The sequence below is a fragment of the Vombatus ursinus genome, unplaced genomic scaffold, assembly GCF_900497805.2.
Source record: "Vombatus ursinus unplaced genomic scaffold, bare-nosed wombat genome assembly UNPS02014812.1, whole genome shotgun sequence".
NCBI classification, from domain to species: domain Eukaryota; kingdom Metazoa; phylum Chordata; class Mammalia; order Diprotodontia; family Vombatidae; genus Vombatus; species Vombatus ursinus.
Window position 1 is genome coordinate 79,675,326 of NW_020954590.1, and position 12,862 is coordinate 79,688,187.

General features: G+C 34.7%; 1 protein-coding gene across 1 annotated transcript; it reads right to left on the reverse strand.

The window, feature by feature from the left end:
* Positions 1 to 2,673: 2,673 nt before the first annotated feature.
* On the reverse strand, positions 2,674 to 12,548 carry LOC114054271 (cholesterol 7-alpha-monooxygenase-like). Its single transcript, XM_027877459.1, has 6 exons — positions 12,469 to 12,548; positions 10,140 to 10,380; positions 7,120 to 7,706; positions 5,214 to 5,344; positions 3,976 to 4,151; positions 2,674 to 3,332 (listed from the first exon to the last, which is right to left on the reverse strand). The coding sequence occupies exons 1-6, from the start codon at positions 12,546 to 12,548 to the stop codon at positions 3,036 to 3,038; spliced, it is 1,512 nt and encodes a 503-aa protein (XP_027733260.1). The 3' UTR covers positions 2,674 to 3,035.
* Positions 12,549 to 12,862: the final 314 nt, after the last annotated feature.

A 12,862-nucleotide genomic window follows, 5' to 3' on the forward strand; every position in this document is an offset into this window, starting at 1 on the left:
AGTGTTATATAAATGTTAACTTTACTATTATTATTATTATGGGCATCACATTTTAAGAGGTTTGTTGGTTTTTGTGGTTTGCAAATCTTCAAATGTTACATAAATGTTAGCTTTACTATTATTATTCAGGGTACCACATTTTAAGAGGTTTGTTAAAAAGTTCAGGTGTGTTCAAAGGAGAATGACCAGAATGGTAAGTAGTACTGGAAACGATGTCATACAATGGTCAGTTGAAATGCTTGGTGACATTTAGCCTCAAAAATAGGATATTTAGAAGGAGACTATGATCTTTGTCTTCATTTAAAGAAGTGCCCCCAATCAGTAAATGGTCAAAGGATATAAACAGGCAGTTTTCAGATGAAGAAATTAAAGGTATCTATAGTCATATGAAAAAAATGCTCTAACTCACTATTTATTGGAGAAATGCAAATTAAAACAACTCTGAGGTACCACTTCACATCTATCAGATTGGATAATATGACAGAAAAGGAAAATGATAAATGTTGGAGAAGATGTGGGAAAATTGGAACACTAATGCATTGTTGGTGGAGTTGTAAACTGATCTAACCATTCTGGACAACAATTTGGAACTATGCACAAAGGGCTATAAAACTGTGCATACCCTTTGATCCAGTGGCACAGTAGATAGAGCACTGGCCCTGAAGTCAGGAGGACCTGAGTTCAAATCTGGCCTCAGACCAAACACTTGACACTTATTAGCTGTGTGACCCTGGGCAAGTCACTTAACCCCAATTGCCTTAAAAAAAATTATGCACCATGTAGGGGCATTATTTTTTTTTACTGAATTCTCTTAGTGTAGAGGAAAAGCAAGGTAGCATAGTGGATAGGGTGCTCTGCCTGAATTCAGGAAGAACTAAGTTCAAATCCAGGTTCACACTTACAAACTGTGTGACCCTGGCCAAGTCATTTAACCTGTTTGTCCATTTCCTCATTTGCAAAATAAGGAAAATAGTAGCTTCGACAGGATCAAATGAGATAATAATTATGAAGTGCTTAGCACAGTGCCTGGCACATAGTAAGCACTATATAAATGTTTATTATTATTAGTCAACTTATTTTGCTTTTTATTTTGACATGCCTTTTCTTTTGTGAACAGTCATTGTTTTTGCAGATCTATAGCTACCTATTTTAAATATTTAAATCAATATAACGATACTAATATAATATTCTGAGTATAAAATGATCCAAGACAACTTGGAAAGACTTATGATTAAACATGCTGTCTATCCCCAGAGAAAGAACTTACGGTGTCTGAATATAGATTGAAAGATACTTTTTTTTACTTTATTTTTCTTGAGGGTTTTTTTTGGGGGGGGTCTATGTTTTTTTTTACAACACGACTATTATGGAAAGTTTTGCATGACTATACATATGTAATCTATATTGAATTGCTTGCCTTCTCAATGGGGTGGGGATGGGAAGGGAGGAATGGAGAGAATTTGAACCTCAAAGTTTTAAAAATGAATGTTAAAAATTGTTTTTATGTGTCACTGGGAGACTGGGAGAAAGTGAAATACTATACAAATAAAAAAAACATTAAAAGAATTCTGTGTATAAGATATGTTTTTAAAAAACACTCCTGAAGTAGTTTTTATTTTTAATGAACTAATGCCAGTTAAAATGAATAAGCCCTTTCAGAAAAATAGTTACACTCTTGTCATTTTCTTAATATTTTCTATACAATATACAAAAAATATACTAAATATACATTATACTTAGATATACACACATATATGAATAACACCATCATAGATAATAACTGATACATAAAATATTAAATCAAATCTAGGTTATTCACAATAGTTAAAACACTATTATACATAGTCATAAATTATTGTTTTTTATTTGTACTACATTTCATTTAGCAGTAGAAAATAACAAAATAAAATCTGAAAGCTAAGTGTTTGAAAATAAATGATTGCAAGCTTCACAGTATTTTTATAACCATAGGTTTAAAGTGGCAGGTTTTGACTGACACCTTCAAAAAACACTATTTAAATGCCACATGCTTTTCATTGAAGAGAAAAATGAAATTGTCTTTTGTTTTCTAAAAATCTCTTCTTACCAAGACTGGTTCAAATACAAGAATAAGTGAAATGTAATCACTTATACCCATAGTTAGACTGCAGGACATTCCTGAGACAATAAATTAATACATAATAAAAGAAAATATATTACAACAAAGTTCAATGTTATTAGTACATTGAAATCACCTTTTAAAATTGGAAAATTAGGTTGTCTTAATTATCTAAGATTCAAAGACAGTTGAAAGACATTCCCTCACTTAGCTTTAACATCTGAATTGTTAAGTCTTTATAAAACTATTTTCACAGCTGAAGAAGCCACCAGTGTGCCAGATTGGCAGTTTCACTAAAACGTGAATTGCTTTTTATGTTTGTTGTTTATTTTTCTAAATAATGGTTGGCTGATTTTTGTAAAAATAAAAAGGAGTTTCCTTAGGAAAAAAAAAATTCTCAACTAACTGCAACCCTTCCCTCCTGAAAAAGTACCAATTCCCTGCCCCTTCTCCCTAGAATAAAATGTAGGCTTTAGCTGAAAGAAAGTTGATAACGTTAATTTAAACAAAGAATAATTTTAAACTATTCTTTGCAGAAGCACAATTTTATATGGTATCTAAAATTATTCCTAAGATGTCATACTTTATTAGCAAGTACTAGTAAATAAAAACAGAACTAGTGAAACCCTTGAGGCCACCTTGTGGCACAAATCTAAAGTGAGAAGGGAACTTTGAAATCATTTAGTGCAATATCCCTTCCCCATTTTGCAAATGAGGAAATTGAGTCCTATAGTGATTAATCAACTTGCTAATGGTCAAACAAGTAGTAAAAAGCAGAACTGAGGCTCAAATACAGATCCAGCTCCAAAGCCTGTGCTCTTCCTACTGTAACCTAGCATTGTTCATTCTGCCTGCCATCAGGCTTGTTGGGGGCAGTGGCTTTCTTTGGACATGTAAGATTACCCAGTGCTCCCTTCTTCTATCAGTAATACAATCATCAGTGTTTTAGTTTGTATTTGAAATCAATATCATTTGTTGGTGGTAAAATGCCCAAACCCACACGAGACTGGTCTAGAGGAGGGCATTTAACTTGACTATCAATAAGCTGCATTTCAAAGTACGAAAACATCAGAATTAAAAATTGCTTCATTTCATGGACAGCAAACAATCTTCCAGGACACAATGTCAGTCCTGATCCAAAAGGCATATAGTAATATTTTAACTTGATGCCATTACAATAGAAGCTGGTCTTTGGTTTTCCATTTTCATTGAGGAAACGGTCATATTTGAAAACCTGCAATCACAATAGAGAAAAAATACCTCAAGAACTAGTTTGAAATAACTTTAGATTATCTTTAATGACACTTTGTTGACCTGAATTTTAAAGTTGGGAATTCTGTTTATCTCTTATTTCACAATAGTAATTTAGTTACTTAAGGATTTTATAATGGAGTCGAACTTATCCAAGGACAAGGGACGTATGAGAAAAGATTAAGTAATGAAGACTTTTTAGTCCCTCTCTTGTCCTTTCCTAGAAGACTGGCTTTCTGAGTTGGACTGAATTCAAAGTTAGAAATCATGACCAGAAACAAAATGATGCTATTATAGCAGGCACAGTTTCCTGGATTTTGGGAATCTGGATGAGAAGAAAAATACAAGATTGGTGTTTCCCATTTTGAACTGTTTTAAGAAGAAAGCAAACTAGTGTCAACCTTATCACCAATACTGTGCCTATGATGGAGTTATATTTATTTGCAGAATGCTAAATGTCAGGAAGAAAATCCAAAAAAAAAATCATCCAGATGTTTCCACACATCCAAACTTTTATCATCACACAAACCAAATATCCTGAAGAAACACCTATGCAATGGTATATTCTCGATTTACTTTGGCCAAGTGTCCAGTTTTGATAGTGGCTTTGATGAAAAATTACTTACCAAGGGGTCGGGGTAGATTTCTGGATCTAAGTGCAGCAGCTGGGGATAAAGAGCTACTATATCATCCTTTCGGATATTATAGGATCCCTCCTCTAAGTGCAAAGTGAAATCCTCTTTAGCAGCTCGGATGTTCAAGGATGCACTAGAAAGTCGTAAAGCCTCCTTGATTATACTATCTGCATAATGAAGAAAAAACCAAGTCTTTAAAGAACTTACAAGGTATAATCATCTCATATAATAAACAATTCAATTCAAATGTTTTATAGTGACAATAGTGCTGGTTTTGGAGAAAGATTATTTGGTTGATTTGACACTTAATATTTATGCAGCTATAGACAAGTCACTCAATTTCCCTGGGCCTCAGTTTACTCATCTATAAAAGGAGGGAATTGGACTAGATAACCTTTAAAGTCCTTTCCAACTATACTTCTACAGCCTTATAAAATATTTATTTAGGTCCCATCATCTGCAAGTTCATAACAAAACTTAGACAAAATAAAAAGCAGATGAACTTAAAAGATTGGAGCTAAAAAACAGAATATGACAAGATAGTCAGATAAGCTTTTCCTCAGACTTTTCTGACTCCTCTTTGTTGTTGCTCTGTTACTGATTATTGTACAACATCATTTGGATGGATTTTTGAATCTGAAAGTCAAGGTCCAATGTGATCTTTTGATCTTTAAAGACAAAATTCCAAATAGTCAATAGGAATTTGGACTTCATAATCCTATGGAATAATACTGCGTGGCTACATGTACATTATACCAAACATCTGGATAAAAAAAATTTTAAGTTCAGCTAATCATTTGTGAATGTTTATAAACATCCATATGTTTGGCACTGGATAAACAAAACAAACTGAACGTTTCCATTTTTATACAGATGGATATTTTGGCATATGTTAACTAAAGCTTGGACCTCTGATATGTTTCTGGTTTTACCAATGAATTTTTGGAGTCATATATGAATTCTTTCTGCCTAAAGAAAGAAATAAAAGAAGCAAGAAGAAATGGGTAATAAAAAGGTAAAGGTTGTCCTAGATTAAGTGGAAAAAGTAAGGTCTGACAGACAATTCCTTGCTCTCATTTCATCTGTTTGTTGCCTTTTGATTGCTTTTGGTTGAAAGTCAAAAGACTTGTCCTTTGAAGAATTTTTGTTATTGTCCAGATCACTGAGCTGAATAAGATAGAAAATGAAACTGGGAAAGTGTTCTGTGGCAGCGCAAGCAGTCAGCATACCTAGCACTGGCATGTCATTTAGTTGCATTTGAGTCAGGCTTATAGGTTTGCCTTCAAAGCTAATTTTTTGGCCAGAATTTTCTAAAGCTTTTCTGACTTCTTCTGTAGCTGTCTTCATTGCTTCTGGACTCCTATTAAAAGCCAAAAGAAAAGATGCGTAGAATGTTATTTTTCATCATACCAAATTGTTTTGTAGATTTAAATTGGGTTTTTTTTTGCCTACTCTTAAATATTTGGTCAAAACTAAGTGAATCTTGGGAAAATATGTAGTATTCCAATTTAGTTTTCATTGACTAGAAGTAAATTTGTGACTAGATATGCTTGTAGTAAATATGTAATGTAGTATCGTCATTGTAAAGTATTGTCTCTCATAAGGGGGCGGGAAAGCTAAATAGTTTAGGAAAAGGTCTCACTTAAGATTTTAAAAAAACCTGTAAGAATATCATTCTTTATGTGCTGTATCATCCTGGTCAAACTTCAAATAGAAAAAAGCATTCATTTTTTAAATCCTTATTTTCATCTTTTTAACATGAAAGAAACTAGGCTAGATGATCTTGAAATCTTTAAGTTTTTTTTTCTCCTTTGTAGAAGTCTATGAGTAAAATAACAGATATCCATATAACATTTTAAGATTTGTAACACACTTTATACACATTATCTCAGTTGACCCTCACAACAATCCTGAACTAGGTACTGCAGTTTGTCGTTGTTGTTGTTGTTGTTGTTGTTTTTTTAAAGATGAGGAAACAGAGGATTAGGAACATTAATGATTTGCCTATGAAGTGTTAAAGGGAGGATTTAAACACAGGTCTTAGAGCTCCATATCTAGAACTAAATCCACGATGCCTCACTGCCTCTCAAAATCTATGATTCTAAGATTTCATCCAGAATAGGAAACTTTTTGCTATGTCACAAAATTATTATGCAGCATTCTGAATTGCCAAATGGTGACTAACACAAAAAAGTTCTCATGTGGCTACATTTTATGCATGAGTGCCATGTCAAGAGATGTGTGCTATAAAATAGAAGTTAGTTGGTGGGAAATATTTGGCTGAAGAATGTTGCCTACATGTTGGTTTTATGATTGTAATTAACTGCAGAGTGGTCAAGAGCAAAGAATAATGGATTTGGAGTCAGGAGAGCTGGATGAAAGCTTCACTGTGGCACCCAGTAGCTATGGACCCTGGAGCAAGCCACTTAATTTCTTGGAGCCCATTTTCTGTGTCCTAATATGGAGACAATCAATATAAAGTCTGTTGTCAGGAAAGCACTTTGTGAATTTCAAGGTGCCACATGAATGTAAGTTGTTACTTGTATTAATTATACAATATTCATTCCATGATTTTACCGTAAAGTCAGTTCTTCTCTCTGACATGAACATGGAATATTTTCATAGAATTGTTTAGGGAGACTCTGCCAATTTCCTTGGCCAGTAAACAATTATATATGTAAAAATATATGATTAATATATTTTAAATATAAATATGTCATATATAAACATATAAAGGAATAATGTATAATATAATAAATACGTAAGGGGATACATGTGTATATACATATATGTACATATATTTAAATGTATAAAGGGGAAAGTTTAGCTTCTACAGGACTGACTGAAGGATGATGAGTTATGATAATTATCAGAATGAATGGTAAGATCGCAGTAGATATTTGAAGGGGAAAAAAGTGAAAGGCTACAAAAATGAAACATGACCCCAGCACCTGTCTTAAACAGTCAATTAATACTTTTGGCTGCTGCTATAGAATGCATCATGGACTTAAGTAGGCACTCCTATTTAGTTTATGGCTCTCAGTCCCTGACTGAGACATGACAAGAACTCTAAGTACAAGGCTAGCTACTGAAAAGATCAGTTTCCTTCTTTTTGCACCAATGATGTTATTGTACCTAATTGTGTGAAATAAGCACCAGAAAGTGGCAGGGAGTGTATTAGCTTGAGCTGCCCAAAGTAAAGCCAGGTGAGTTTTCGCCTTCTCCTTGTCATCAAAAGTTGAGAGGGTGTCATTCAGGAACATACGAGTAGTGATCAGTTCTGAGATATTATCTCTCTTCTGTAGATTTTCATGCTTCAGAGCTTCAGCCAATTTCTCCCTTGCATTGTGAGCATTTTTAAACATGTGAATTGGAATCCCTGCTACCAAGGCTGGGAAGATCTTGTCAAATTGCTTGAAGTTATTAAGGTTATTTAGGATGAATGTTCTCTGTGCTTCTTGCCTTGTAAGATCTTTGCCAAAGAGAGTCAAATAACCAGCCTCAAACATCACTCTGTAGCAGAAGGAATACATGCCTTCTGTTACCCAGCTATCAGAATTTGTTTTGGAAAGAACTGGTGGCCTCAGGACATACTGTAGATTTTCCATCATGGCTTCAGTGAGGGAATTCAAGGCATCCCCCTGCAAGGTTTTAGTGAAAGTCTCATGTACATTTTCAGTAGTATTTCCATCACTGGGATCAATGCTTCTGTGGCCAAATGCCTGTGATCAAACAAATATGTGTGAGAAAATGAAAGCCTAACATAATACCAGTGAATAAATTAAAACAAAAATCATAGCCGCGGGTATTTTGCACACCAAGCATGAAAAGCATAAAGTTTCCTAGGTTACAATATCTTGAAGGGAAGTCTTTAAATCAAGAATCCCCAAATACTCTATAGTCAAATTGATTCTTTTATGAAAGTAAATTATTCCCTGAACGTGCAAGGCATATATTTTGTATAGGTCACAGAATCTGTAAATTCTGATTTTAATTTAGTTAATTATTATTAATATTAATTAAAGAATTTAATAAATTACAATTCAAAAGGCATTACCTTTACAACTTTAATTCTTTTACTTTGTGCAACACAGTCTACTACAGTTATACTGCTCTACCTTCTGCTTCTTAGACATGCTTTATGCTGGTGTCCTTGTTGCCCATGATTTCCTGTTCCCTTGGATACCATCCCTATGCTTCTCTACTTATTATTCTTAGTTACTGTTATTAGTTTCTTTCTTAATCTTGCCAATTGCTTTGAATTTGCTGTTATATTTTGCATTTATTTATCTGTATTTCTCCCAGTAGAATGTAAGAGGGTTGAGTCAGTTTTATTTTACCTATGTATTCTCAGCACTAAGGACAGTGCCAGCAACATTAGACAATGCTTTTTAGATGCTTGTTCAATTTATTTGCAGCTTTGCCTTCTCTAAGTAAGACTTAAAAACATTTGGAACTTAGCCTACAATGTCTTCTATTGTTAGTTATTCTCTTATGTGTATATGTCTTTTATCTTCAACTAGATTTTAAGCTCCTTGAAGGCAGGATTGCTTCTTTATATCTCCCACCCCAACTAAGTGCCATATACTTAGCAGACACTCAATAAACTTGTATTCAAGGGTTTTTGTTTTTTTTTTTTTTAAATAACAATCAGGCATCATGGAAATAAAAAAAAAGAATGATTTTTTTCTTTTTTTTGTGTGTAAGGCAATTTACCTTCAATTTACTTTCTGACTACGTAAGGCCTGACCCATTATTTATAAGCAGCATGGTGTTGTAGAAAGGGTATTAGACCCAGAGCCAAAAGACCTGGGTTGAAATTTAGACTCTGAGGAAGCTAGTCAATGTGGTGGATCAGCACCGGTTCTGGAGTCAGTAAAAACTGAATTAAAATCTGATATCAAACATTTACTAACTGCGCGGTCCCTGGATAAATCACTTAACCACTCTCTGTTTCAGTTTTTTCATCTGTAAAATTAGGGTGGTGAAAATAGCATCGGCCTCCCAAAGTTGTGGTGAGTATCAAAGAAGTTAATATTTATAAAGTGCTTTAGAAACTTTAAAATGTCATTAAAGGCTTATTGTTGTTGTTATAATCTGAGACTATGGAGGGACAACCCCTCTGAACTTCAGATTTCTCATTTATAAAATGGGAAAAGAGTTTTATAAAGCCTTTAAGCACTACAGAAATGTGGATTATGGATGACAATTAGGAAGATATCGAGTAATTCATCATCTCAATATTATCATGGCAAAAAAACCAACAACCCTGAAACACTGGCATGACAGAAAAGCCCTTGTAAGTCAGGGAAAACATCAGTAAAAATTATACAGTACATGAAAGTCTGGAAGGGTTAAGGTATGTGTCTGCAGAGAGAATAACCACATTGGCAAAATCATAGGATTAGTATCAGATTATCAGCAATACAGTTAAGGAGGATCACAATTACTCCTCCTTTGAAGCTTAAAAAAATTGAATTGACTAGGAGGGATTTTAGAAATATTTTAATACATGGTAGTTTAGTAATTCAAAGATTTCATCAACGAGGACATTCCTTACACCCACTAGATGGCAACCACTTCATAAATGAATTTTAAGCTCTATAATAAAGTTTTCAAAGCACTTTACATACTTGATCACATTTGAGTTTCACAACAATCTGTCAATGTAGGTAGATACTAGAGGTATTACTTGGCCCTCATTTTACAGATGAATAAACTGAGATTGGGAGAAGTTAAGTGATTTGAACATGGTCATAAATCTAATCAATGTCAGAAGTGGAATTTGAAACCAAGTCTTCCACTGTGCCATCTTTGTAAACCACTACAGCTAAGAAAAAGCTTTTTTAAATTATCACTGGTAGGTAGCCTACTTATGAGAAGCTTTTCCAAATTTGACTGGGTTGACCCTCAGATTATGGGAATTCAGTGTATTCCCAGGACTCTTCTCAAAGACTTTCTAGCTGGATGGCCCCTGCCAGAGCTGCTACTTTGCTGATATAACCTTTTAGAACCCAGAGTTCCCATAATGTTAGGATGAGACCTAAGAGAAGACCTTAGGGATTAGGGATAGAATAACAGTGAGATATACAACTGGATATACATAAAGAATGTGATGGAAAGCTAAATTGAAACAAAGTTTAAAAAACTGATACCTTTGCAGAGACAGCAAAGTTAAATTTTTTCCAGTCAAAATATTTTCCATGCCGCATTACTGTATTGTATGAAAAAGGATTGGTAATAAAATGCACATATTTTCCCATTAGTTTGCATGTAAAAATATGACCATATTTCCTTTTATTTGTCCTGAGGAATTCGAGAGGATTGGCTCCAAACTGCAGAGCACAGCCTACATATGGAATTAGCCCATTGTCCAGAGGTGGCTCTCCTATACGCCTGCAATAGAAAAATACACACCAGAGAAGTTGAGCATGGCCAGATAGGTTTTTTCCAGACCATAAAACTCAGTACAGACTTCCCAAAGATCTGCTTGGAGACATTTTATGTAAATAAGGCACTATTCTTTTATCGAAATATTTATTTGACCTAAAGTATCATATATATTCTCTCTGAGTGACCTCATCAGCTTTCATGGGTTTAATTATTATCTCTGTGTTAATGACTGCCAGATCTATATATCCAGCCCCACCCTCTCCCCTGACCTTAATCTTGTCTTACAATTGACTTAGACGTTTTGAATTTGATGTTCTGAAGACAACTCACACTCAACATATATAAGGTTGAACTATCATTTCCCCCCAATCCAGCTTTCTTCCAAGCTTCCCTATTTCTGTCAAAGGTACCACCACTCTTCCAGTTTTCCAGATGTATAATCTTAGCATCATCTTCTCCTCCTCCCTCTCCTTCATCTCACAATCCAATCAGTTGCCAAATCTTGCTGTTTCTCCCTCCACAATGTGTCTTGCATCTTACCCCTTCTGTCTATTCACACAGTTACTTCTTTATTTCAGGCTCTCATCATCTCTTGCTTAGATTATTGTAATAGCCTTCTAACAGGTCACTCTACCTCAAGTCTCTTCTCATTTACGTCCATCTTATACACAACTGGCAAAGTGATTTTCCTTGAATATAGATCTGATTAGGTCACAATCCTATTTAATCAATTCCAATGGCTTCCTATTACCTCTAGAATCAAATCTAAACACCTCTATTCAGCTCTTAAAATTCCATGACCTTGTTCAAATCTATCAAGTCCCAGGGTATATCACTCCCCTATCTGTATTCTGGGAACTGATCTTCTCTCTAGTCCTCACTCCAGCTCCATCTCTGTGCTCCAGCTGCATCTCTAGGCTGCATCTCCACCTCTATGCCTTTGCACCCTGAACCTGGCATGAACTCTCTGCTCACTTCCACCCCACAGAATCCCTCTCTTTCTTCAGTCTGCACCTCAAACACCACATCCCGTAAGAACCCTTTCCTGATCCCCTCAATTGCTAGTACAATTGCTAGTACATTCCATCCCAAACTACCTTGTATTGAACTATTTTGCATTTGTTCTCTATTTATTCTGTATATGCTTATTTATGTCCTTATTATCTCCCTCATCAGAATATAAGCTCCTTGTGATTAGTGGTTTTTTTCATTGATAGTGTTTGTATCTCTATCACCTAGTACCGTGCCTGGCACATAATAGTCACTTGATGAATGTTTATTAATCACAAGTCCCATGGTTATGACCATAGAGGGAAAAAAACCCTTTTCCTTTCTGATTCTTCAAAAATGACTTCCATCATTTGCACCATATCCCAATCAAATTGCTACCATATTGCTGCCTTCTTCTTATCACCAAAAGTAACTCTGGAATAAAAAAACTTACATTCTATGAAGTTCTACCCAATGCATTTAATATCTATGTAAATATCTATATATATGTATCTATGTATCTATGTATATATAAATATGACTATATATGTGGGCCTATGACACAGACCTGTGATTTTATCAGTGTAGAGAACTACTACCATTATGGAAACCCCCTCCACCAGTTCAGATCAGCAGCTAATCTATAATTTGTAATCTTAGAGAATTCCTTGAGGCCCAAGAGCATAAATAACATGTCCCCACATCATAAAGCTAGTATGTGTTAGAGACAGGATTTGAACCCAGATTTTCTTGACTCCAACTTTGGCCCTTTATCTATCACACCATGCTGATTTTATATTCTTATGACCCATGTATGTGTGCATATTATTTTTCATTTTTATTGACATCCTTTATTTTTCCATCACCTGCACTGAATATATCTATTATTAAAATGGAATTCTCACCTTATTAAGACCACTCCAAAGACTGTGAAGATTGCCCAGAGAAAATCTATGGCTTTTTAAAGACTACTAAAAAGGCCTTTAAAAATGAACAAAAGCTAGAAAACATTGCTGTGCTTAAGCACAATATGATATCAAGTACAGACAAGTCTCAGATGAAATGAACTCAAATATAATGTAAAAGTAAGACACTGCTTACCTCCTCCTTATTCCAATAATAAGCCATAAACAACAGCATATTGCCACAGCAATGCCCCAGATCAAAGAAATTGTTAACATTTTGAAATCCTAGAGGTAACTTCTGAGCAGCTGGAAAACCTGTGTTCAGATGAGTAAGCACATGTTGAACATAGACCTCAGCATAAGTTTTTATATATAGGAGAACACAGATTCATTAACCTGAACTTCAATGGCCAAAGCAAACAATTTACCACTTGTTCTACCAGGACCTAAAAAAAAGCATCATCAGCTGGACAGTTACAGGAGTGGCCTTGAACTAAGTCCACAGGTATCAGGAGAGGTTCCAAAACAATCAAAGAGATGCAATACTTGATAAATTGAAGGTCTCGCAGAAAGACGTTGACCTATCACCC

Bases quoted from the DNA above. Each gene is read 5' to 3' on its own strand.
- LOC114054271 (XM_027877459.1), bottom strand. From the start codon at position 12,548: ATGTTAACAATTTCTTTGATCTGGGGCATTGCTGTGGCAATATGCTGT. The intron at 4,152-5,213 runs GTATGCTGACTG...TTCATTATGCAG, and splicing joins AAATGACATGCCAGTGCTAG to ATAGTATAATCAAGGAGGCT. The intron at 3,333-3,975 runs GTAAGTAATTTT...TTGTGATTGCAG, and splicing joins AAATCTACCCCGACCCCTTG to GTTTTCAAATATGACCGTTT.